The following is a 27,072-nucleotide window of genomic DNA, read 5'->3' as shown; positions in this document are numbered from 1 at the left end:
GGGAGAAAGTCATGTGGTCAGATGAGACCAAAATAGAACTTTTGGTCATAATTCCACTAAACGTGTTTGGAGGAAGAAGAATGATGAGTACCATCCCAAGAACACCATCCCTACTGTGAAGCATGGGGTGGTAGCATCATGCTTTGGGGTGTTTTTCTGCACATGGGACAGGGCGACTGCACTGTATTAAGGAGAGGATGACCGGGGCCATGTATTGTGAGATTTTGGGGAACAACCTCCTTCCCTCAGTTAGAGCATTGAAGATGGGTCGAGGCTGGGTCTTCCAACATGACAATGACCAAGCACACAGCCAGGATAACCAAGGAGTGGCTCTGTAAGAAGCATATCAAGGTTCTGGCGTGGCCTAGCCAGTCTCCAGACCTAAACCCAATAGAGAATCTTTGGAGGGAGTGTTTCTCAGCGACAGGCCAGAAACCTGACTGATCTAGAGAAGATCTGTGTGGAGGTGGGCCAAAATCCCTCCTGCAGTGTGTGCAAACCTGGTGAAAAACTACAGGAAACGTTTGACCTCTGTAATTGCAAACAAAGGCTACTGTACCAAATATTAACATTGATTTTCTCAGGTGTTCAAATACTTATTTGCAGCTGTATCATACAAATAAATAGTTAAAAATCATACATTGTGATTTCTGGATTTTTTTTTAGATTATGTCTCTCACAGTGGACATGCACCCACGATGACAATTTCAGACCCCTCCATGATTTCTAAGTGGGAGAACTTGCAAAATAGCAGGGTGTTCAAATACTTATTTTCCTCACTGTATGTATGTGTGTGTGTATATATATATATATATGTATATGTGTATGTACAGTGGGGCAAAAAAGTATTTAGTCAGCCACCAATTGTGCAAGTTCTCCCACTTAAAAAGATGAGAGAGGCCTGTAATTTTCATTATAGGTATACCTCAACTATGAGAGACAAAATGAGAAAAAAATCCAGAAAATCACATTATAGGATTTTAAAGAATTAATTGGTAAATTCCTTGGTAAAATAAGTATTTGGTCACCTACAAACAAGCAAGATTTCTGGCTCTCACAGACCTGTAACTTCTTCTTTAAGAGGCTCCTCTGTCCTCCACTCGTTACCTGTATTAATGGCATCTGTTTGAACTCGTTATCAGTATAAAAGACACCTGTCCACAACCTCAAACAGTCCAACTCCAAACTCCACCATGGCCAAGACCAAAGAGCTGTCAAAGGACACCAGAAACAAAATTGTAGACCTGCACCAGGCTGTGAAGACTGAATCTGCAATAGGTAAGCAGCTTGGTGTGAAGAAATCAACTGTGGGAGCAATTATTAGAAAATGGAAGACATACAAGACCACTGATAGTCTCCCTCGATCTGGGGCTTCACGCAAAATCTCATCCCGTGGGGTCAAAATGATCACAAGAACTGTGAGCAAAAATCCCAGAACCACACGGGGGGACCTAGTGAATGACCTGCAGAGAGCTGGGACCAAAGTAACAAAGGCTACCATCAGTAACACACTGCGCCGCCAGGGACTCAAATCCTGCAGTGCCAGACGTGTCCCCCTGCTTAAGCCAGTACATGTCCGGGCCCGTCTGAATTTTGCTAGAGAGCATTGGGAGAATGTCATATGGTCAGATGAAACCAAAATAGAACTTTTTGGTAAAAACTCAACTTGTCGTGTTTGGAGGAGAAAGAATGCTGAGTTGCATCCAAAGAACACCATACCTACTGTGAAGCATGGGGGTGGAAACATCATGCTTTGGGGCTGTTTTTCTGCAAAGGGACCAGGACGACTGATCCGTGTAAATGAAAGAATGAATGGGGCCATGTATCGTGAGATTTTGAGTGAAAACCTCCTTCCATCAGCAAGGGCATTGAAGATGAAACGTGGCTGGGTCTTTCAGCATGACAATGATCCCAAACACACCGCCCGGGCAACGAAGGAGTGGCTTCATAAGAAGCATTTCAAGGTCCTGGAGTGGCCTAGCCAGTCTCCAGATCTCAACCCCATCGAAAATCTTTGGAGTCAGTGTTGCCCAGCGACAGCCCCAAAACATTACTGCTCTAGAGGAGATCTGCATGGAGGAATGGGCCAAAATACCAGCAACAGTGTGTGAAAACCTTGAGAAGACTTACAGAAAACGTTTGACCGCTGTCATTGCCAACAAAGGGTATATAACAAAGTATTGAGATGAAATTTTGTTATTGACCAAATACTTATTTTCCACCATAATTTGCAAATAAATTCTTTAAAAATCCTACAATGTGATTTTCTGGATTTTTTTCCTCATTTTGTCTGTCATAGTTGAGGTATACCTATGATGAAAATTACAGGCCCCTCTCATCTTTTTAAGTGGGAGAACTTGCACAATTGGTGGCTGACTAAATACTTTTTTGCCCCACTGTATATATATGTATATGTATATATATGTATATATAGAGAGAGAGATAGCAATAAACTAAATGTCTCTGATTGGCCACTGCATTCATATACTCAACAGAAATGTGTGTGATTGGCCATCGTGACCATCATTATATTTAGTTCGGTTGTGTTTTTTCTTTTTTTTCTTCTTTTTTTTTTGTCAACTTATCTTACGTTTGGGGGGAATTTTTTGTTAATTTTGGTGGCTTTTTTGCCCAAAGCCCTTGATGATTTCTGAGCTTGGTGTGTGTGTGTGTATATTGTTGGTGTATCTTTGGAATGGAATGTTACAGCAGAGTGTGATGATTCTCTACCCATCACCCCTCTCATCCCGCCACGGTAACCAGAAGAGTGCTGAGGTTATGGGGACAAACCCAGAATGTAGAAACCTTGTGCTAAACTGATAGGTCAGGTCTGAATTTACTGGTGGTCAGTGTTCTCAGCTTAGGAGCTATAAATCAGCAGATTTTATTTTTTTTGCATGTTTTGGTTAAAAATTGAAGGAAAATTGCTGTGAAATTTCAACAATCTTTGTGAAACCGGAACTCAAACTACAGTGATGTTTTTGTAATACAATATTTTTTGAATAACTTTATCAATTTTGACTAAAATAATGACTGTTTCCAGACAGGTTTCAGAACGCGGCCCTGTCTGCCATTAGTTGCGCAAAAAGATAGTCCTGCCGTATACGCCATTGGTTGAACCAGTGTTGCTGTGTCAGGCAGGGATGCGTTTTCCATACAACTCGCTGTTTTTGCTAAAATAGTGCAATGCGTTTTTGAAGAAATAACTACTCACGAAATCACAGTAACTTCACAAATCCGTTGTTCAAACCACAAAGAACTGGTGTTAATGAGGCAGGTGTTTGTGTAATAACTTCAGCTAATTAATCAGTTTGAGCTTGAATTAACGTCAGATTTAGCTGTAAATAAAGAAAATGACTCCAATATTTTTGTTCTCTCCTGTTTTGCTTTATTTTCTAGATGCTTGATTCAATCACGGCTTTCCTCGCACATCATAAAATGTTGCTTACTGTACTCTTAACAAACTAAAAATGTAGAACGATTAAGATGATAATAACCACACAAAAAAAAGAAAAGAAAAAGCAAGTAACACATTGAATTAAACATGACGTTCTAAGGACAACCCAAATTCCGGAAATGTTGGGACATTTTTTTTTTATTTGAATAAAGTGAAAACTAAAAGACTTTCAAATCACATGAGCCAATATTTTATTCACAATAGAACATAGAGAACATAACATGTTTAAACAGAGAAATTTTATACTTTTATCCACTAAATGAGCTCATTTCAAATTTGATGCCTGCTTCAGGTCTCAAAAAAGTCGGCACGGGGGCAACAAAGGGCTGAAAAAACAAGAAATTTTGAAAAGATTCAGCTGGGAGAACATCTAGCAACTAATTAAGTTAATTGACATCAGGTCTGTAACATGATTAGCTATAAAAGGGATGTCTAGGCAGAGTCTCTCAGAAGTAAAGATGGGCAGAGGCTCTCCAATCTGTGAAAGAGTGTTTCGAGTCAAAATATTGGCTCATGTGATTTGAAATTCTTTTAATTTTCATTTTATTAAAATAAAATAAAACGTCCCAACAAAAGAATGAAAAAGTATTTTCTTGTAAAATTTATTCCAGTAATCTTTGGTTTACAACTTTAAAAAAAAATCTTTTAAATAGTTTAATTACAGTTGTCTTCATGGTTTTCCATGAATTTCCATAATCTAATGTACTGTAGTTCTCACCCTCAGCTGCATGTGTTGTTGAGATTTGACACCTGAGCACTGCTGCTGTGCTTTAGAGTCTCAGGTTACGTGGAGAGAGTAAAGGACCTCTGTAAATTATTCATGACTTGAATCTTAAGGGTGTCTGAGTTGGAGCAAGCAGAGTACATCCCCATCCCTGTTTCTCTCTCTCTCTCTGTTATCTCTATCCTTCTGTGGCCCCTATTACTCTCTCCATTAGCTCAGGCAAAGCAGATATAGGATGAAGTTGAAGTAAAAGTGTTGAAAGACTTTTAAATGTAGATCAAAGTGTAGAAAGTGAAGTTGAGCTATTTTGACACTGGCAGTGTTCGTGTACAGAATGTGTCTCTGTGAGTGTATACATTGTTTTCTTTTTTTTGGATCCTGATGAGGTCACAATATTCAATTCAAACCAATGTTCAAACACTGCTTGTACTCTACACTCTCTCTTACACATATAAATGAACTGTATACACACACACACACAAAAACACAATTTCACATGATATAGTTTTTGTTTTATTATTTTTTCATTAATTACACGCATTTTATGTTTGTTTTATTTTTTTATTACTAAAAATACTTTTTAAAAGATTCTGTTTACCTGAATATATCCAGAAGAGGTCAATTATGTGTAATACTTATCTTTGTAGATTTGGTTGGGTATCCTAAACAACTTAAGTGGTTTTGGTGTTTGCCAACTTATCTGCTTCTGGCTATCCTACCGTCTCTATTAATCATGATGTCCAGATGATAAATAGCCTGAAAATATCCTATAATATTTGGAAGCAAATTTGTTTAAGATGATGACTACATACAGAGAAGAAAACGCCCACAGGGTGTCAAACTTTTAAAATAAATCATCTCGACGGACAGAAAAATGAGCACAGATTAGTCAGGCACATGTTCTCTATCTTTGCAAATCATACAAAGGGAATTATGTAATGTGTTTTCTCTGAAGACCGAGCTTGGCTCGCTCACTCTGTCGCTCCTTTTTTTTCTGTTTTGCCATCTCTCACTTTAGAACAATGCCTCTTTCATTATTTTTTTTTCCCATGGATTGCCAGCACAGATTTGAGTGAGTGTCTAAACAATCATTTTTAATGGTGCTGACAGAAACTGAAGCCAAATGCTTACGGCAGCAAATTTAGCACAGTAAAAAAAAAATTGTAATTAATTACTTGTTTGGTTTTCCATTTAATATGGACCTTTAACTTTGTTGAAGTAAATCTCTATGGAGAGGAGAAAAACATTTTGCAGTCAGTTCTAGTGAAGTTTGTACTGACGTAAGTAAGTGTTGGAATTTGAAATGGCTCCTGCCTTTATTGCAAAAGCCCCTGACAGGTGCTAGCTGCCCGTTCACAAGCCTGATCATTATTCAGGACTTATAGAGGACATGTGAGAGAGTGAGATAGCAGTATGACATTGACTCATGCTCTGCGATTAGACATCAAAGAGTGAACCGTGTACAGAGATGGAGCTGGATTGAGGAGTCTTCAGAACTGGAAAAGATTTGAGCCCCTCTGACCTCATGAATGCATTAATTAAATGGACCGGGTGTGTGAAAAGTTCTGCGGTTCATAAATGCCTGCCATGGCTCTGTTCATATTTTAGAACTTTCATTAGAGCGACTGCATTCAAGTGTGTTCTTGCTAATAGAGCACTGATGGTAAAATATCAGCTTGCAACTGTTGTTACAGGCATCCAATCCATCACAATCCAGTCATTTTCCAAGGAAAGGTGGATTCCAAATGACAAGGAAAACACAAACAAGTCAATATAAGGCATGATCTCATGTGCAAAGGTATGTCGTAATAAAATAAAGGGTTCTGACTGAGTCAGATAGGGCTGTGTGTGGCATTATAGGATAGCAACGGATGCAGTTGGTCACTCTGGTTTTGTTTGCCTGTTTCATGTTTATTTGGAACATCCTACATTGTAAAAATTGTTTTTGTTAGCTTAATCCTTTAGGGCTGCCCCCTAATAGTCGACTAACCGTTAGTTGACAAGAAGAGGCTTGGTCGACTAAAATTTTATTAGTCGCTTAGTCGCAGAAGAAAAAATTCCACACGAAGTGCATGGCGAAATCACACAGTCCGTGACGGACAGATCGATAACGGCTGGTCTATGTGGTAATACATCGGGCAGGACATCCAAACGCTCACTACTTCAAATAAGGCTTTTCATCTGAAAGATGCATGTAGTAGCAACTTTACATGGGCGCTCAATCTAATGTTAACCTAGAAAAACGTGCGCCCTTGATAACCCTTTCATTGTCTTATAATATGCATCTATTTTTACTGTACTTGCTCAACGACTCCTAAACGATTCGCTCAACGATTAATTTTTCCAAACCCCTCATTTGCTTGACACTAATCTGCGGTGATTGTCTGATTGGTCTCATTTTCATTTCATCATGCCTATAATGCCTGATAAAGCAGCATTTGTGAGGGCAGTGCTGCTTTGTGTACAGCGTTACCGGGGAAACCGCTATTTTTACTGCTCCAAAAGCGGCACCTAGTGGCAAAGAATGAATTTGCATTTTCATTCAGACTAACACGAAAAGACCAACAAGTGGGCGGCCAATATGCTAATGTTTCATGCTGACTCTTTCTTTTGAGAGACAATAACTTCATACATGGTGCACTTTCAGATTTAAAACTTTGCAGGATGTTTTCATTCACTTAGAGCTGCGTTACACAATGCATGAAAGGTAATTTTCAAAAATCCATAATAGGGGCACTTTAAAATACTCCATTTTTGGTCATACAGATAAAAGTAATAAATTTTTCGAATCTATAAAGACTTTGTTTATTTGTGTGCACTCACAATAACAATGAAACGTTGCGCTTTTGTAAAACAATGAAAGCAAACAGGATGCGCTTTCTGCCGTCTCAGTCTCTGTGAACCTGAGCACGTCACTTCGAAACTCCGTGTATAGGCCTACTTGCCTTTACAGACATATATATCATATATCATATATATCTATAGTGAGTGAAATGTCTACTTCTAAATGAAACAATTCAAATAGAAAAAAAAAATTCTCAGATTATGTAATGAAACATGCATAAAGGCACATCACTACTGCGGAGATGATGAGTCAGTGTCGCTGCCTTCATCTCTTAAGTTGAAAACAAAGAAAGGACTAGTTTATCAATAAATTATTTAAATGTTAATGCAGTCTACTTGCTGTTTTTCCCTGACACATTCATAATTATTATATCTGCCGGTGCACTGTGGCAAGCTTGAGCACTTATTAGGCTATGTAGGCAATTAAAGGCTCATTATTATTTTTATAAACGTATAAACATATTTTTATAATAGTCGACTAATGCTTAAAAAAACGACTATTAGTCAACCAGAAAAATCTTTAGTCGAAGGCAGCCCTAATATCCTTGTGTATATCCATTTTATATTAAATAAACTTATTCATATTTATATTTATATTTTTCATAGTTTCAACACATTTTCTTCATTGTTAGTAATTAAAGTGCTAGAAAAGTGGAACAATACTTTTTGGTTGTCTCTTTAAGATGAAATATAAATAATAATAATTATTTGAGGAAACATCCTATTTATTCTAAGGTACAAAGGCCTATCCTAATTTAATTTAATTGTATATTATGAATATTGTGAGACTTCCAGCATTTGGAAAAGGTAAAGAAAAAAAAAAGAAATTATGGAATGTAAAATATGCTAAATTATATAAAATATTAAAATATCGTTTGATGACATTCCAGTGTCCTTAGACCTGATATAAGTTTATAGCCTAAAACGCGGAAACATTTAAAAGTATGCAGCATGTTTCTCACGTTAATAACTGGTTGATTCATATATTGTTTTTTTTCCCCCCAACTGGGCTGAATGATAGTCCAGCTGCGTACCTCACACAGAGAAAATACGGTAAACGCCCTCAGATATTTGGGAAGGGGTGTCATGTTTTTGATCGAGAAGCTTCTATTTATAATGGATTGCTGCAGTAGCTCAAGTGTGAGGCGGGAATCATATGACCTGCGTTCATTCCTGTAGTATCGCTGTGACACGCGCTGTGTGAAACGCATTTCTCCGTCGCTCGCGAGAGGAGCTCAGCATTAACATGTACCAGAGTAAACCGCTGTGCTCCACTGAAATACTGTCGGATATATCTTTTTTTTAAACAGCAGGCTCATTCTCTTATTTACAGAATAGACGTGATTACGGGAGACGATGCCTGAAGAAAAAGGTAATGTTGCGCTTTGACGCTCTGCCTGTTTTTTTTTTTAATTATTATTTCAGGTGGCGGTTCTGCCGCTTTGTAAATGGGATCCTGTCATTTTACATGTTGATTTCATTTTACTAATGTCGAGGCTTATGAGGGTTATGATGTTCAGCCTGTTTATCATCATTGAATTTGGGGCTTTAAGACTATGGCATTTTTATTCATAATGCATGTTATATGGTAAGCATATCGCAAATGTACAATGTGAGTAGTATTTTTGTTACATTGAGGCTCTGCAAAACATTATTATGATTGTTGTCTATTAAAACAACAACAATAACAGTCCACCTAGAGAATATGCATGGTTTTGGCAGAAGGACACACTGTTGCACTCCAGGCGCTCGGATGCAATCTGGCCTCCTTGGACAGCAGTCTAGAGATGTTTGCATGTGTGTGTGTGTGTGTGTGTGTGTGAGTGGCAGAAGGAGACAGTGAAAACATGAAGGGGAGGGGGAATGGATACTGACATGCTGACATGTAGTTATTTTTTGAGTGGCAATTAAAGAGAAATTGATTATTATTATAGGTTTGTATGTCTAGTACTGTGAGGCTAAATAAGGTTTTATTTTGATTGTCAAATTTAGACACTGCAATGATATCTAAATAAGAAAGGCAGATAATTGCTTTTTAAATGTGTTCAGTGTGCATTAAGGTTGTTAGCAGGCAAAAATGGAAAATTTTATGTGAATTGGTATTAAGACTGGTGGTTGATAATGTAGATCGATAAGCTTGGTTGGTTGCCAGTGAATACAGTGTGATCCTTTACTCTGCAATTAGTTTTTAAAATCATTTGCTGTTTGTAAATATTCAAAACACTTTGAAAACAGAAATTGTGCATTATCCAGTGACAGTGCTGACTTTGTAACTGAGAATAGGAATCGTTTTTTAAAAGGAATAGTTCACCCTAAATTTAAAATCTGCTGAAAATGTACTCATCCAAGATATCAATGAGTTTGATTTATCATTTGATCCGATTTGCAGAAATTTTAGCATTACATCACTGGCTCACCAATGGATCCTCTGCAATGAATGATTGCCGTCAGAATGAGAGTTCAAACAGCTGATAAAAACATCACAATATTCCAATGATTGACTGGAGCGAAAAGCTGTGTGTTTGTATTAAACAAATCTATCATTAAGGTGTTTTTAACATTAAACTGTTTCCTCCTTTATCCAAAGTATTGCTTTTTGTCCTTAAGTCGTCTCATCTCAAGCACTGCTTACAAGCAAAAACAGTTAGTGTGACATACTGTATTTATCAGCTGTTTGAAATCTCATTCTGACTGCAAAACAGTAGATAATCAGTTATCAGGTAGTTTTGGCACACAAGCAATACTCTAAATTGCTTGGATGGCCTTGCTGTCACACTTTCACAAGGGCAAACACATCCAAGTCATGATATAACTGTTGGAAGAGTCTCAGCAGCTGCAGAAATACCTTAGTGCTGACCCTGGTGACAGTAAACAAACTCTCTTTCTGTGCTCTGCCTCTTTAATGCAGGAAAACAGATCTGAAAGAAATATTAAGAAATTAAATATAAAAGGTATTGTTATCTTTGCAAATGTGAACTGGATTTATAAAATCTGATTCTTGCTCTGCAAAAAAATGTAATGGTGCATCCGAGGTATTTTTTGTTTCATTTGTCCTTGGGAGTACGAAATTGGTATATCAATGAACATAAGTGCACAAATATAATCTGTGGCATTGAGTCTTGGATGTTTATCTTGTTTTTTCACTACCACAATGAATGAGACTTTGATTAAGTGCTTTAAATCCATTACTGTGGTTCCTGTTGTTGTCCTCCAAGGCGGAAAGCTGCTGAAATGGAGTTACCTCTGGTTGCCTCAAAATGGGCTCTCCATGCTCATGAGCGTGTAATTTGCTTTAAAATCCTTTAATCATCCTGCCATGTCCGAGGATCATCCTCACACACAGAGCTGCAAGCCTTGTGGACAAATTAGTGCTTTAAGTTTCTTATAGAAGGATGTAAGCGTCTCTTGGAGTATTTGCTGTGACTTTACCACCAAAATCTTTTAATTTTGCAGGATTTTCCTCACCAGTACACAGTAAGCTACTTGTTTTTCCTCAGTCGTCTGAAAATGATTTAACATTTAACTCTAGAACTAAATGAAAAGGAGTATGTACAGCTGCACATTGATGTATGCACTAGCTTGTGGATTTCCAAGTTATACAAAACAATTATAATTTAATAACACTTACTTTAATATAATCTTTAACAAATCTTAAAATTAACATCATTTTTTATACTGTACATTTTACTTAAATTTACTTTTACAATCATTCTATTTTGTAGTCTCTTATTTACAAAAATAGTATCATTTACCAATTTTATACTATCTGTTTTTATTAGGTGACTGCCATCAAATAAACAATATATTTGATTTTTTTATTTCCATATTTATTTGTCTTGCGCTCTGGAAACTTCTCATTGGCTGTTTCACCTTGCACAGCTGACAACCCGATGAGTGACATTTAATACAGAAGAATCATCTAAATGTGACTTACTAGGTCGCTTTGAGGTCAAGATGTGACTTAATTCGTTTCATGAAGTTGTACACTTCAGTGGAAGTGAATAAAGAGATGGTGAATGCAGGAGATGAAAATATAAACCTCTCCTCATTGCTTATAGGGAACATCAAACAGTTTCGACATGCACAGTGTGATATTTAAGGAATGGGGCTCTTATATAACTCATAACTATAGAAGTAAGCTGCAGTATTGAATTATGCTGCAGCACAAGAATAATAAGATGAATGTTCTAGTATTCAAAGGCTTTCTATTATTCAATCATACCCCAAAACCCACAATTGCATTTGCAAAATAAGGCAAATGACGAGTGATTTTTGGCTAGTTGAATGGCAGAGAGATCCTGCGGTGGAAATCTGAGCCTTTCAGATACACAGTCATGTCAGCCATGCGCATGGACCTCAAGCAGAATGTAGTAGGGCATTATGGAATCCCCACGGGTTGACTAGATGCTCTATTTATGGAGAACCTGCTTAAAGATGGATGACTCTGGCTGTATGAACGAGAAAGCTGGTGAAAAGTAAGGTGTGTGTGTGTTTAGCGACATGTGGAACAAACTCCTCCCTTACGCTGACCTTTAGTTGGTCGTGCTTACAGAGGTTTTGATGATATATGGTGTGGACATCTGAAGCATGCAGATGAGTGTATGAAGAGAGCGGGTGCGGCAGTGATAGAGATCTTACTACTGCAGTACGGCTTCATGCCTTTATTACTTGAACCGCAGATATTTGGCTCAGGTTGAAAGGAATCAGAGATTTGGGAAAGCTCTGGATTGTTTTTGTACTTCATGAGAACTTAATGATGATCCACCCTCACTTACGAGTTCTTATCAGAGGAGATGTGGTTAGGCTTATAAGATTCAATCACTGTTTTCTCTCTTTTATGATGTGGTTTTCTAGTTTATGGAAGCTTTGTGCTGGTTGGAACCACCAACATGATGATTTAATTAACCTCCGAATCTGTGGTGGCATCACGGAATCGCCGAAAATTCCGTGATGGGCTCACAGAAAAAATTCCGTGATGGGCTCACAGAAGTGATACCAATGTAAGTCAGTGACAGGCATCAGCCGCGCTCCACGCACGGAAACCCTTAGCATCAATATGCCGTCGTGATACTGGGAAATTTCTCGTCATCATTATTGTTCAGAACTGGGTAGGTTTAGGGTAGGGGTGGGGTCAGGTACTCCAGTGAAAGTATAAATTTATATACAAAATATAACTGCATCGGAGTCACTCTTTTTACGCAGCGCTGGTGTTGAACCAGTGAATCCGTGAATGGACCACGGCTGATGCCTTCTGTGAGCCCATCACGGAATTTTCGGCGATTCCGTGATACCACCACAGATTCGGGGTTAATTAAGTCCGTGAACATTACACGGAATTCTGTGAGATCAGGTTGCAACCACAATCACTTTATACTCCCTATAGTATATAGGCTTTTACACTTGACCGACATTGTGACTTGAAAGCTATAGTAATAGTTCGCCCTTTGTTTCTTCTGCACAGAAGGTATTTTCCAAAATGTCTCATTGTTTTTTTTTTGTACATAAAATGATCCTCAACATACTTTTTTGGTTCTGCAGAAAAACAAAAAATAATCAGCGTAAATTAATTCTGGATGACAATGTCTTCATCATTTGAGTTAACACTCTCAAATGCTGAGAGGTACAAAGTGTATGAATGTTTAATGATGTAACCTTTTAGACGGTTTATGACTGGCTATTTTTACCCCGTAACATTTAACCCCTTTTCAAGAACTGTGAAGTGAACTTATATAATATTAGTGTTTATTCATATTTTGAATCAGCTTCTATTTCTGTATTTGTAGTTGTAAATTCAGTTTCAGTTTTAGTAATTTCATGTGCTTTTGCCTATTTTTTTTTTATTTTTTTTTTTATATTTGTTTAAACTTTAAATTATTTTTTATTTCGATTACTTGTATGTACAAGTAATTGAAATAAAATGTATTTCAGTTGAAATAAAATTGAAATAAAAATGTATGTAAACGTATTTATTCTGGGATGCACCAAAATGAAAATTCTTGGCCGAAGAAACTGAAGCCATGTATTTTGCCAATTTTTTTTCACCACTGAATAAATTAAATAGCCAAAATGTGTTTTTTTTTTTTTTTACTGTTTAAAGAAAAAAAATAAACAATTACAAAACAACAGTTTAAAAATATGATCGGCCCTCAAAGTATATGGCATACCTTGGCAACAACCTTTACTTGTGCATCCATTGTATAGATTAATTGCTGTTCAAGAAAATAATAGTGGTTTGGTGTCTACATTATATAATTTTATTTTGGAAACCTGCTATTCTAAACTGTCACTAGACAGGCTGTGGAGACATGATTGCCCCGACTTGGATCCAGATTTTAACTGGGAGGATGTTTGGTTATATATAAAGGAGGCTTCTCGTAATCCTGACCACCAGCAGATACATTTTAATTTCATACACAGAACATGTTTAACACCTCGTAAACTCCATTTAATGAAGAGGTTAACTGACACAAACTGTACCTGTACTGTGTGTGCTTTGAAGGTTCCACACTGTGAAAAAAACAAAAAAAAACAACTTGAACCAACTTAAAATTTTAAGGCAACCAACTTCAGCAGATTTCTGAGTTTGCTCAACTTATTTTTGTGGGAGATTCTCAATTTTTTGTTGTATATACTTAAAACTCAAAAATCTGCTGAAGCTGGTTGCAGAAGAGAATTCTTTTAAAACATAAGAAAATATTACAGATCCCAATTTGAACACTGTGTGAATATTATAATAAATGTATTAATAGAGCTGTTGTAATTATAATTCTTATTATTATTGTCTTAATTTTTTATTTTGTTTTACAGAACAACAGTAAAATTATAATACTAACATTTATGAATGGTGATGGAGTTCTTGCTTTTTCTCAGCTTATTTTGGCGGAAACCTCAGTGCTTCTTTTTGTTGACAACTGCAGATTTATATATGACTCTCATTACAAATTTAGGAAGATGTTTGTCACACGTATCGCATTGTCACATGCCTTGTAAGAATTCATAAAAATATTACTGAGCAACTGACGAATAACACTGTTTCAGCGCAGATTTTCCATTGGACTTTGAACTCTGGTGCGGCACGCGAGCTCGTGCAGCGCTGTCAGAATACATACAATTTGTGCAAGAAAACATAACGTTTTGCAGTTTATTTACTAATTGTTTAAGGCTATTTCGTGATTTCAATCATCATACAGTAACCAGCAACAACCACCCTTTCCTCTTCTCATTATCCTCAGTAGTAAACAGTCTCTCGCTGTCGGTGCTTGTAATGATTTTTGTTTTAAATGCTTCCACACCGCCGACATGTTTGCTGCATTATAAAGAGTGCACGCCTCTCACTCTACGCTGCTTGCCATTTGATTGCGTCACCAAAAATGTCATTGTTTGGTACAATTTAGCTATTCGGTCTTTTCGCTTATTCTGTATTATTTCGCTATATTATTTTTTTTTTTGTGCTATTTTTGGCCAAATAGTTTCGGTTGCTGAACATTCGGTGCATCCTTCATTTATTCCCATTATTTGAAAAGGCAACATTTCTAAAGTTTGTTTTTGTTTATTTTTTAAACTGTCATCTCTATTTTTTAGTAACCGAAAATGATTTTAATAGTTTTCATTTTAGTTAACAATAACTACAATGGGTTCACCCAAGGTTTAAAAATGTAGATGAGTCTAAATGCTAGTCTTGAATGAAAATGTTTGTCCTTCCTGTTCCCATAGGTCTTTCTTTGTGGTGGTAGCTGGAATGTACCTGCCATTCGTTAAATGCATTGACCTCTTTATGAGGGTTGATAGGACTTAAAGCTTGCTCTTCTTTATTGGAAGCATACATTATGGAAAAAAACGTTAAAATAAAACCCCGCCCTCTATTCAATATTCCGTTTCAGCTGGAAATACGTCACTACACTGAAATAAAGTCGGCAGCAACTTCCGGTTCATGCAGACTTTTAAAGAGGTGTCTCATACTGTGTGACCACTATTATGACTTGGCAGATAGGTTGTCTTTCCCCGTGACATGACAAATGCTGTCAAACACACACACAAACAAACACACATTCAATGATTTCTTTAGTTTCCTCCCAAAGCACTTCTATCTAATTAGAGTCAAAGGCGCTCAGTAAGTCTGTGTGAGCGAGCTGAAACCAGCAGCTCTTACAAACTTCTCAATCAATGAGGGACAAATGCTGGTTTTCGCCTCTGAGAACAAGCAAAAACACATTTCTCTGTAGCCATTTATCCCTTAGACTTCACAAAATGAGCACCTGTTGTGAAAAATCCCACTACAGAATGGAACAGAACATCCAACAGAACCAGTTTTGCTACACGCCCTTTTAAAACAAGAGGTTGAAGGTCTTTCTCTAGCTGTGTGTTGGACTGTATTAAAGTGTTTGTTTGAGTTTACACACCTTTGTAATGGAGTAGGTGTGAATATTGGGTGCCAGACAGGCGCAAACGACAGCTTAAAAATGTACAAAGGAGAGCAGAACCCTGACGTCATCCATGTCTACCGCAAACTCATCTTTACTGTTCCGGTGATTATCCGTGAACAATGGTGTGAGAGGGTACAAGGTCATGTAATATTTTAGTATGGATCCCCGCTCATGATCTGCAGGGGGGAAAAAACAAGAATGCATTCCCATGACATTAATCCATTCTCTTTTTTTGTGGCCACATTTTTGTTTTTTTAAGTAAACCGTAAACTTAAACGGATGATATTACCAAATGTCAAAAAATTCACAACAAGAATATGATGTAGACAACTTCAGGATTTACATTTAAGAGTAACACATTTACACGCTACATTATTGTTAAAAAATAATAAATGAGTAAATAATAAAAATATTTAAAAAATATACTATTAGAGAACTGTTCACATTTTTAAAGTTAGCTTTTGTTTTTTAGTTTTAATTTTAATATTAGTTTAGGTTTTAGGAACGTTTGTCATTTTGTCACTTTTATTAGTTTTTTAAATATTTCTATTTAGCTTTTTTATTTTTAGTCATTTTAGTACTTTAACTTATTTATTTCAGTTATTTGTTAATTTTTATTAAATTTTTTGCAAAGCTTTCCACCTGATTTAATTTTTTTAATTTTATTTAATTTTTATTTGTTTTAGTTACCAAAGCTACGCTGGTTTTACCCAGAGTTTAAAGATTCATGGCAAATTATTATTATTATTATTATTATTCTAAAGTAAACTGTAGGCTTTGATGACATTTTCAGATGTCAAAATATTTATGACAACGAGATGATGTAGACAACTCCTGGATTTACTTTTCAAAGTAACATATTATATTATTATTACTATAAAATAATGTATTCCAAATCATTACATGTTTTTAATATTGACTATTCAATGTCTGCATTTGCAGTAGCATACTAGCATACGTTCCCCCCAATATTCAGATTAATGTGGTCAGGTTAGTATAGGTCGTTGACTGATTCCTAAACGTTTCTATACCTGTCAGTTGATGCTGTATTTGGGGATGTGTATTCTTTTCAGCCCAATTTTTTCTCACTGTGTCTCCACAGCATTTCACCAGCAGGCTGTTCACAGTCCCCTGGAGCAGCAGAAGGGACAACGGCAGAGCGGGCCCGTCCCGTGTCAAAACTGTGGCAAGCCCTGCAAAGGCGAGGTGCTCCGGGTGCAGAACAAACACTTCCACATCAAGTGCTTTGTCTGCAAAGGTAACACGTCAATCACGACACCACTCAATCCATCTATTATTGTGTGGCAGTTTTCAGACAGTTATATAATGGCTTTTACCCTAAAGGAATCTTGAAAGGCGCTTTGAATGTACAGCTTCTAGAATCTGAACACAAAACAAATGTGATGAAAACCTCAAGGTATTTTGTTGTGCAGCATTACACTGTTTTTACGTTAGCAAACTCTATCATTGTCCATGAACGGGGAGGGTGGGGTGCATATTGTTGTGACAGCGGTCTGCCACAACCATCGTTTAGAGAGGAAGTTTATTAAGGTGACGGTGTTTCATCTGTTTGCGATCTGATTTCATCAAGAATAGCTGCAATTAAGCCAAACAGATGGGTCACTGTGGATTCTTGTTTTGTCTGTCTGTGTATGTGTGTCTGGTTATGCATAAGCAAGATCATTTCTCCCAGCACCGGCTGTTTTCAGCTTGATGATGTTGTGAATACAGACAGGGGTTGCTAGGTGACCTCAGGGTTGAGACAATGTGATCTTCTTAATAGAGTTTAGCACGTTTATTCTTACCTCACAGTCAGTGCGGTTACTGCACGCCATTAGTCAAATTACAGTTGCTGCTCTTATTGTTTTGATAACCTCCCACCCTTAACTCTTATTGTTTTAAGTAACTGCTTTAAGCTATGCACAAATAATTATGGATTTAATACAGAGTTGTTAAGACTAGTTTTGTAAAACAGAATAGATAGTCATATGCAATTCACCATTATTTTGTGGATGGGTGTGTATTTAGAAAAGTTTGTATTCTCTGAATAGTCAATGTGTCATGCTTTTTTACATGACAAAGGATTTCTATTCTATTTCTATTGCTGTGCTTTTAAAGAATCTTTTCCACAAAATTAGTTGTACAAATTAGTTAATCAGCACCACTGTTTTCAACATTGATAATACACTACCCCTTTAAAAATGTGCTAATATATACCATTTAGGTACTAATATGTACATTTTAAGTACTAATATGCACCTTCTACTTAAAAAGGTACAAAAGCGTACCTTCTGAAAAGGTAGTGCTCCAGTGACCGCTTTTGTACATTTGTACTTACAGCGTAAGAAATGCTTCTTGAGCACCAAATCAGCCTATTATAGTGATTTCTGAAGGATCATGAAGGAAGGAAAATTCTGCTTTTCCATAATAAATGACATTTTACAGTATATTCAAATAGAAACAGTTATTTTAAACTTTAATAATATTTCACAATATTTCTTGTTCTTTATTTTTGATCAAATTATTAGACTTCACTAACCCTCAACTTTTAAACAGTAGTGTATACAGTTGAATTTTCCATTTTTAATTGTAACCATTACTGTTGTTAAATACTTATAGTGCTTTTTTTTTTTTAATTTTGTAATGTATTTGAGTTTCAATATTAGTAATTACGGAATTAAATATGGAATCTGCATAAAATTATTTCTAAATTAAAGAAGACTTTCACCTTTCACCCCGTTAGTGTCAGCAGTGGTGAGACAGTGATTTTTATTTTTATTCATCCAAAATGCTTAATAAAAATGATATAATAGGTGTATCGGAGAAAAATTGGATAAGCAAGGAATATCAGTATTTTAATTGCTAAGCCTTTAATTGTTTAAAATTTGCACTTACATTCTTAATCACACATGATTTCTTCAGCTTCAACAATTACAAATACAGTGCCTCATTGCTTTTTCTTTTATAGGAGTCATTCTAGGAACACTGGTTATGTGGGCGGGTGTTGTTTTTACAGGAAGTGTGTTTGAGCGTGTGTCTTTCCAGCACTCAGTATGCTGTCACACCACCTTCAACTCATTTGTTATGTAAAACATCAAACAAACCAGATGATATTGCTTCATTCTAAGATGTTTTGGAGCCTTCGTATGGAGGTCTGGAGAAGGACAGAGACACGTGGGGGAATTCACTTATCGTATAACTGCCTGTATTTGTTTCATGCACACCATGACAACATGGCAATTCTATTCTGCACAGTGGGGATTTCATTGCTCCATAAAGGCTGGACTGAGCACGCCCAATGCTCGTTCCAAACATGTGAGCTCAAATATATTATTCAATCAAAATGCGCATATGCATAACAAAATATATATGTACATGCAGCTTTTCTCAGCAGGTTTAAGTAGAAAGGAACATATTTTTAATGTATAGCATTATGGACATAAACATACCCTTAGTGTATAGTTTTATGTAAATTGGAGTAATTGTAATGTAACTGGAGAGGGATATCTGTTCAAAACATGCTCTAACTCAATATTAATAAAGCATTATCAAATATCAACCATTCAAAGATCTTCTAAAATATACATGTTCTGTGTGTGTGTTTACTTCTGCAAAAATGTGTGACCTACACCCTACTGAAAACACCCTAATACAGCTGCCTTTTGTTTGCCTGAATCCCCTAGTGATTTTTTTTTATCAACACACAGATACACACTATCCACACATACATACATACACACACAAACACACACACACACCAGAGTAAAGTCTTGAATCTTGATACCTCATCTTGAGAAAATGTTGAAATGATTTGATTTGAATTCTTAGAATGTCTGATTTCCCGAACCGAAAAAAAAAATCATTTTTTCTGCCTTCTTTCCTTCTTTTTGAGGCAGCCTGTGACACTTCTCTCTTCTCTGTCCTGACAGCTCCGGAGTTCAACATCTGAAACATGAAGAGCCTCATATATTTATAAGTGTGTGTTTGGCAAGTGATATGCTTTCTGTAGGCCTGTACGTATGCACACTTGTATGTAGGGATGTAACGATTCACTCAACTCACAATTAGATTCGATTCACGGTTTATTTTTTAACAAAATTAGATTTAAGACAAATTATAAATTAAATGTGTCCTTTTATTATTGCTTGGACAAAATGCTGCACGTTTCTTTGTGAAAATTGAAATATAACACTATAATAATATACTAATATAGCACTTGCATATTATTGCTCTTCTGTTGGTTTTGATTGCTTCTATTGTCCTCATTTGTAAGTCACTTTGGATAAAAGCGTCTGCTAAATAACAAAATGTAAATATAATGTAAATTTAAATAACAAAACTAAATTGAAATTTTAAAACAAGCCCCAAATCAAATAAATAAGTAACACAAATAAAAGAAATTTCTTTATATAAACAAAATAAGGCTTTGTCTGTGCTCTTTCCATTTAAAATTAGACCACTGAATTTTAATCATGATCCAAACAAAGATGCTGCATACATGTAACATGAGCAGTTTTTAGTCTAAATTAGATTGTATAATTTCGAAATTTGAAGCAAAAACAGAATGGTTTGACTTCAGTTTTGTGAAACTATACATAAAAAATATCTGCATGAAACCAAAACAGCAGACGAGCTGAATGAGACGCAGATTCACTCTCTGCCAGCAGGTGGCGCTTAAAGCGTTTCCTTTGTTTCCGCTGTAAAGAAAGCAGCGCTGCACTTATGAACATTAATATGCATTATACAGAGGCAAGGTGTAAAGAAAAAATACCATCAAAACTTTTCTAAAGACAGTAAGTTCCCCTCAGACATACATTCATATAAACTCCTACCCCTAATTGAATCGCGATTTGTTTAGCATTTCAACCGATTTGAATCGTCACATCGATTGAATCGATCTTCAACCGGCTCGCGGTTAATCGTTACATTCCTACTTGTAACTGTTATGCGTGGAGATTTACATGATAACGTTACTGGCTTTGTAATTCAAAAATATATTGATTAATGTAATTTTCTGTGTTCTATAGGGATGTTTTTTTAATACAGTAATGTAGAATTCATATTTACAGATGGGATATGTCATAATGTTGTCTATAATATGGCTTCTGTTTTATCTTGAATATTTGATTTGTTTAGTTGTCATTTCAGCGTTGTTTCAGTAGTTTTTCATTGAAGCCTCCAAGTACATATTTCCCAGTTAAATTAAATCATGTCAGTTTGATTTAACACACAAAATTAAATTGTTTCCCTCTTAAGGACAGAGCTCAATGTTTGTGTGCTCAAGGCTATGTCAAGTTTCTAATTTCAAACTGTTTCTCACTGCCACTGACAACTCCACAGATCCGGAAGGATTCAGCAGAATTAATAACAACTCCACAGATCCAGAAGGATTCAGCAGAATTAATAAATGACACACTTTATTTAGCTCCTTTAGTAGCGCTCATCAGGGACATTTAACCGCAGAGGCTTTCTATTCATAATTTAGCAGTAATAACTCAACAGTGGTGCATTGAAACCATGGATGCTGTGAAATGACAAATATTGATTTCCCCCATTCTCTGACATTTTCACTGGATTTAGAAACACATTATTCTGTAATGCTATCTGTCACATTGGATTATGATCAGCTAAGATTCACTCAAATATCATTGAATATCTCTAGCAAATAGGCAGGATGCAACTTTTGCTGCTCATTTACAGATGCTGGCTCATCTGTAAATAAAACTGCATGCTGTATACAGTAGCACACATTTAATTAAGTATATTGTGCTCTGGTTGTGTGATTATGTGTGTGTCTGTTTGGGAGTTTACATGGTTGTACCATAGTTTGGAGGTCAGAGTTGTTCACAGAAATTAGCTCAATCTGACAAAACCTCATAAATGATTCATAAATAAATCAAATAAAACAAAAACAATTCTCTTGATGGTTAAAGCTGGATTTGGTTTAGTGTGTAGTATATGGTCACACTTTATTTTAAGGTCCTATTCTCGTTATTCACAAACCATTAACTACAAGTTTAGCCTCAAACGCCTAATTTGCTGCTTATAATATGGTCATGCAGAATATGTACTTTGTATGAACTAATAAACAGCCAATATGCTAACAATAGGAAAATTGGTCCCTGTACTAAAGTGTTACCTTATATACAGCTGTGTATTCACATGACTAAATTACACTTTAAAATATATTAAAATAGAAAAATATATGTAATAATATTTCATTATATTAATGTTTATACTGAGACGTTTTTCAAAAACATTTAAAAAAATCCTGGTATTACAGTATTGTTGTCTAACATTATAGGTCATTCCAGTAATTTAAAGCCAATCCATGTTATGTCATTTCACATCAGACAATATGGTAAAAACGGTGTGGGTATTTTGTTTCTGTTTTTGCGATCTCTTTTCAAGGCTTGCAGGAGTGCCCATTCTATGTATCACAAAAACACTAATACCACTAACCCACTTACTGTATATAGTCGTTATACACTCACTGGACCTCAGATGAAAAGATAATATGAAGTTTAAAGGGATACAACTGTATTTATAGTAATATGCAATATGGAAAAGGTGCCATTTTGCAAACAACATCACAACAATACAACAACAAATACTGTATAATCCCTTTCTTCGTTTGACAAAAGTCAAATGAAGTGTTTAGTTTTGGATCGGTGTTAAAAAAAAAATGTTGATACTTAATTGGTGTTTAATTGTCGTAATAGCTAAAAATGGATAATGAACCATATTTGATCATAATTAAACACATTTCGCTTTGCTCTATTGGATGAGTGGTCAGCCTAATCTATTTTGTCTATATGTATGTATGTGTATATATTTTTTGCTGTTGTGTAGGCTATGTATCTATTCAGTGCACTAGTTCTGTCTGGCTAGTAGCCCAGGCCTTTTATGTGCGGTGTCTACAGTATGTACTTGTTCAGAGATGTGTTTTCTTATCATATTCCATTTCCCTGCTGTGTCAGCTTCATGTAGTTACATGTCCATGCCTTCTTCATTATACTAGTGCACACTAATTTGCTCTCATGTGTTAGTTATCGATTAATTGCAGGTCATTAGCGACACTCAGCATCATGTAGAACAGAACACTGTGCTGTAGTGCAGTGAACGCTCAGGATTCTCAAGGTGAATGTCACAGCTGGAGCTTGTGATCCTCTGCCAAATGAAGGTGATGATGCAGGAGTTCTTCTGTTTATCAGGTCATTGATGCGAGGTTCATTGCCAAAGGTGTGTTGATACCTAATAGTGTTGTTTTCTGCATAATCTGCTGGATGCAATATTGTGATACTGTGTTTATGATGAGGTAGTCTCAACCTCAAAAGTACCGCCCATAGTCCATTAGCAGACTGTCTAATCCAATGGCAGTAGCTGTACTTAATGCCTTTATTGACCTTAAAGAGAGTACACTCTCATGCTTTCTAAGTACTTTGTATTTTGTCTTATTTTCTAATTAGTCATCTGCACCCGACCATTTTGTCCAAAATTAGCCCATTAAATCATATTTGCCTGGAGGTATATGCAACATTAACAGTACTTCGATTATGCATTACTGTTGAGTTCCTCCCCCTACACCGTGGGCTACGATTTGGTCCAGAGTCTAGTGGTCCCAAGTCTGGTGGTCTCAGCACTCTTCAGTCTGGTGGTGCCAAATTCGGTGACCCCTTAGTCCTTCCTAGTCTGGTGGTCACAATACTCCCTGATCCTGTGGTGCCAGTGCTCTCTAGCTTGGAGGTCCGAAGTCCAATGTTCTCAGTTCTCCTTAGCTCTGTGGTCACATGTCCGGTAGTCTCCATAGCCCAGTGGTTCCAAGTGGTCCCGAAGGTCCTTTCCTTGTCATCAACACTTCCTGTAAAAGCTATTGCCATTTTGTGTATCTGGACCACACACACTTCCCTGACTGCCCCAGTGGTGGTGACGTCCGTGACATCCCCAGAGCCAGTGGCGTCTGCTGTGGCTTCTCCAGAGGTGCTGCCCCTGACTCCTCAGAGTTCCCCCATTATGGCCAGGAGGACCGTCCCTGATTCCTCAGAGTTTCCCTTCACAGCCAGGAGGGCCATTCCTAACCCCTCAAAGTTTACCCTCATGGCCAGAAGAGCTGTCTCTGACTCCTCCGACTACCCCTTTACTGCCAGGTGGACCATTCCTGAACTTCTTGAGTTACCTGCTCACTCTATAATGGCTAGGAGTGCCATCGCTGAACTCCTTGTGTTACCTTCCCATTCTGTTATGACCACAGAGGCCATCTATGCCTGGTCTGTTACAGCCATGGAGGCTACCCCTGGGTTTGTTTGGTTCCTTGTCTCTGCTCTGTGGTGGTCTTCCACTCTGCCATGGTGCCATACTCTGCCATGGACTGCAGATCCCCAGAGGTCTTCTGTTCAATCCTGGATATCCCCTGCTCAGTTGGCACAGCCTAGGTCTCTTCCTCCTCCCGTAACCCCTGGTGTTCTCCGGCTCAGTCATGGTGGTCTTCTGTTCTGCTGTGGTCGCCATCTAAGCCAGCTTTTGGCTGTGGTGGTCTCCTGATCCTGAGTGGTCTTCACCTCCACCCCTGTTGGTGGTCATCTTATATTATAGATGTGAGGCAATGTGAGTTTTTGCTTTGTTGAAGCTGCTGCTATCTATGTGATGTCTTATTGAGGTCTCTGTAGAGACATTCCATGAGATGTTCAACTTTTGTTCTATTTTATTCTAAGGTAGATGTGACATTAGTAGCCTGTCTGCTGGATTGTTGCTTAAAGTTTGATCTCATAATGTGAAATTGCAACCCCTCTCATGTAGAGGAACAGCAGACCCTCTCCAGGCAGCCAACTCCCTGAAAGCATGCACTCTAGCGCCATTTTAGATTGCCAGAGAATTCAGTTGGAACTCTAGTGCTAGCTAGTGTTGGCTTAGACAGTGTGTAGAGGGGTTATATTACCCTACAGGAATAAAACGCTTCCCTCTGTTGATGTGAGTCCTGCCAATTACATGTCACTGGTGCTAGCTTTCGCAATTCTTTGGCTTTGAGGAAAGGGATTTAATCCTGCAGCTTCATTGACCTTTCACCGATAGCTTCCGAGATTGTTCCAAAAGGTATCCCTTAGATTTAGAGTGCCTCAGGTGAGTAATGTGTAAAGGAATTGCTTTCACCCGCCAACACGTTTTTTATAATCTTGTTTACTTGCTCTTGTTCCATTGCAAAGTTTAGATTTCAGAGAATCAGACATGTCAAGAATGGCGATCCAGAGATTTTATTTCGAGTCCAATATTAAGATCAAGTTTCCATGTTGACTTACTCAGTTCACCCTCCCAATTTTTTCTTGTTTGCACACCTTCCCTATTCTATAGTCTGCTTATCTTCCTCCACCATCATTTTTCCATTTTCCATTTCTCCTAGCCCAACCCATCCTCTTTTTAGTGCCGCTTGCATAACCTCCTTAGCTGTGCTGGGTTTTTTTTTTTTCTCTTCTCTCCATGTTTTCTAATTTATCTGCTCTTTTCTGTTTCTATAAGCACCCAAAGTGTTCATTCCCAAGGTGCTGATGGGGTGTCCATCTGGAGCACTTAACCCCAGGGAGGGCTGTTCCTGGAATTGTTCTGGTATTTGCTGTTTTGGATGAAAACATCCTCTAGATTTCAAAATAATAACTAACATTATAACTTATAACTTATAGCTGAGTGGAGACTACTCATGTGTGTGATCATGAGAGCAGCATTGCTCACAGACATTCCATGCTGCTCTTATTCAGGTGTTGTTTTCTGTCTGCAACTGAGCTAAATATACCAGACAGGGTGAAAGACACACCCTGTGGTGCCCAGTGTTGAGGACTTCTTATCATTGCAGGGTTTGGGTTACATTCTTCAGTACTTGATGGGCAAAATATGCTTAGAGCAGTGGTTTTCAAACTGGGGTCCAGGGGCTGGGCTGCAATGGGATGCTGAGGGGTCCACAAAAACTTTTACTGACAAGTATTGGTCAAAGTCAATGAATTAAGATAATAAATGTTTAATGTAATAATTTAGCAGGCATTTGATATTATAACTTCATTCTCCTTTCTAAACATTGGTAATAAATCATGAGATCAATCACAACTATTTTACTCTATTGACAGCCCGATTAGTAACTGAAAGAAACATTTTTTTTTAGGAATTTTTATGCAAACAAGAGTAAAAGATGTCAACTGTCATCTTAATATGAAGAAAATATTCTACAGTATATATCATATTTGGTCACACTTTATATTAGGTGGCCTTAACTACTATGTACTTGCATCCAAAAATAAGTACAATGTACTTATTGTGCTCATATTGTATTGCAAAACACTTTTGCTGGTATTAAGGTGGGATACGGGTAGGTTAGGGACAGATTTGATGGTATTGGTAGGTTTAAGGGTGGGTTAAGGTGTAAGGGATGGGTCAACAGTGTAATTATACATTTAATTACAGAAATTAATTACAGATGTAATTACATATAGGTATTTTAAAAATATAAGTACAATGTAAAAACATGTATGTACACAATAAGTGCATTGTATCAAATTATTAATTTAAATGTAAGTACATAGTAGTTAAGGCCACCTAATATAAAGTGGGACCTCATATTTTAATAGATAATAGTTCTTCTTTTTATAATTGACTATATTTGGCTTATTTTAATTATTTATACAGTAGTTATTTAATTTTGAAGCATGGTGTCCTTATATATTACACTTATTGTTTTTTTCACAAAATATAAGTATATCTTTGTACTGTATATGAACATTTATATATTAGGTTCAAATTTCACTGCACACAAAAAAAAAACAGTGTTTAATTTTTTTAGAAGTATCTTATGAAATTGACTAGGATAATATAAAAAATTGCCAAAGTAAGATGCATGTCTATCATTGGTCAAATTCATGTAAATAAAGCATCCGTGGCTTCTATTAAAAATCTATTTTGCTTGATGAAATAAGAAGTTCAATGTTGTTTTCAGTCTTGCTCTGGGTGTGTGCTGCTCTCTTACCTTACATGTTCTCTTTAAGACAGTTTGTGCTTTTAGGAGGAAGTTTTAATTCATTTGGAACAGAATTCACACATTGTCACACCGCATATGCCTATAACCTAGCTAACCTTCCACATCACAGTCGCCAACCAATCATTCTTCAGCATCTGTGGAAAATATCTCTGCCATTTCCTGAGCAACATTCCTGTGTTATTGTTTGGATTTTTACTACGAGAGGAACATTACTAGAATGCATTGTGTTGTGTTAGCACGGGAATTAGTACACGTATTAGTATAAGTGTGCATTTGGGTGTGTGTGAAAGAACAAGAGAGAGAGCCTGTTTTCTGAGTGCTAAAGCTTATTATGTAACAGCAAAGTGAGGTCATTCAAGATAGGATCTTACAGAGGCAGGTGGATAACTGTCAGGCACTTGGAGATAATAAATGTTTAATGTAATAATTTAGCAGGCATTTGATATTATAACTTCATTCTCCTTTCTAAACATTGGTAATAAATCATGAGATCAATCACAACTATTTTACTCTATTGACAGCCCGATTAGTAACTGAAAGAAACATTTTTTTAGGAATTTTATGCAAACAAGAGTAAAAGATGTCAACTGTCATCTTAATATGAAGAAAA

General features: G+C 36.8%; 1 protein-coding gene across 8 annotated transcripts in view; it reads left to right on the top strand.

Moving 5' to 3' along the window:
• The window catches only part of ablim2 (actin binding LIM protein family, member 2), a 71,860-nt gene that overhangs the window by 10,001 nt on the left and 34,787 nt on the right, over positions 1–27,072 (top strand). For 3 of the 8 annotated variants that reach the window (XM_058793092.1, XM_058793096.1, XM_058793095.1), the window contains exons 1-2: positions 8,078–8,397; positions 16,551–16,706. In XM_058793092.1, the coding sequence (XP_058649075.1) occupies positions 8,382–8,397; positions 16,551–16,706 (172 nt within the window). In that variant the 5' untranslated portion in view covers positions 8,078–8,381. Of the gene's footprint in view, positions 1–8,075; positions 8,398–16,550; positions 16,707–27,072 lie in introns of those variants that run through there. The other 5 variants (XM_058793093.1, XM_058793090.1, XM_058793094.1 and 2 more) reach the window with 4 other exon arrangements.

Source organism: Onychostoma macrolepis, chromosome 12 (genome assembly GCF_012432095.1).
Source record: "Onychostoma macrolepis isolate SWU-2019 chromosome 12, ASM1243209v1, whole genome shotgun sequence".
In the NCBI taxonomy this organism is placed as follows: domain Eukaryota; kingdom Metazoa; phylum Chordata; class Actinopteri; order Cypriniformes; family Cyprinidae; genus Onychostoma; species Onychostoma macrolepis.
The sequence above is the reverse complement of the archived record's forward strand: the minus strand, read 5'-3'. Positions and strand labels throughout refer to the sequence as shown.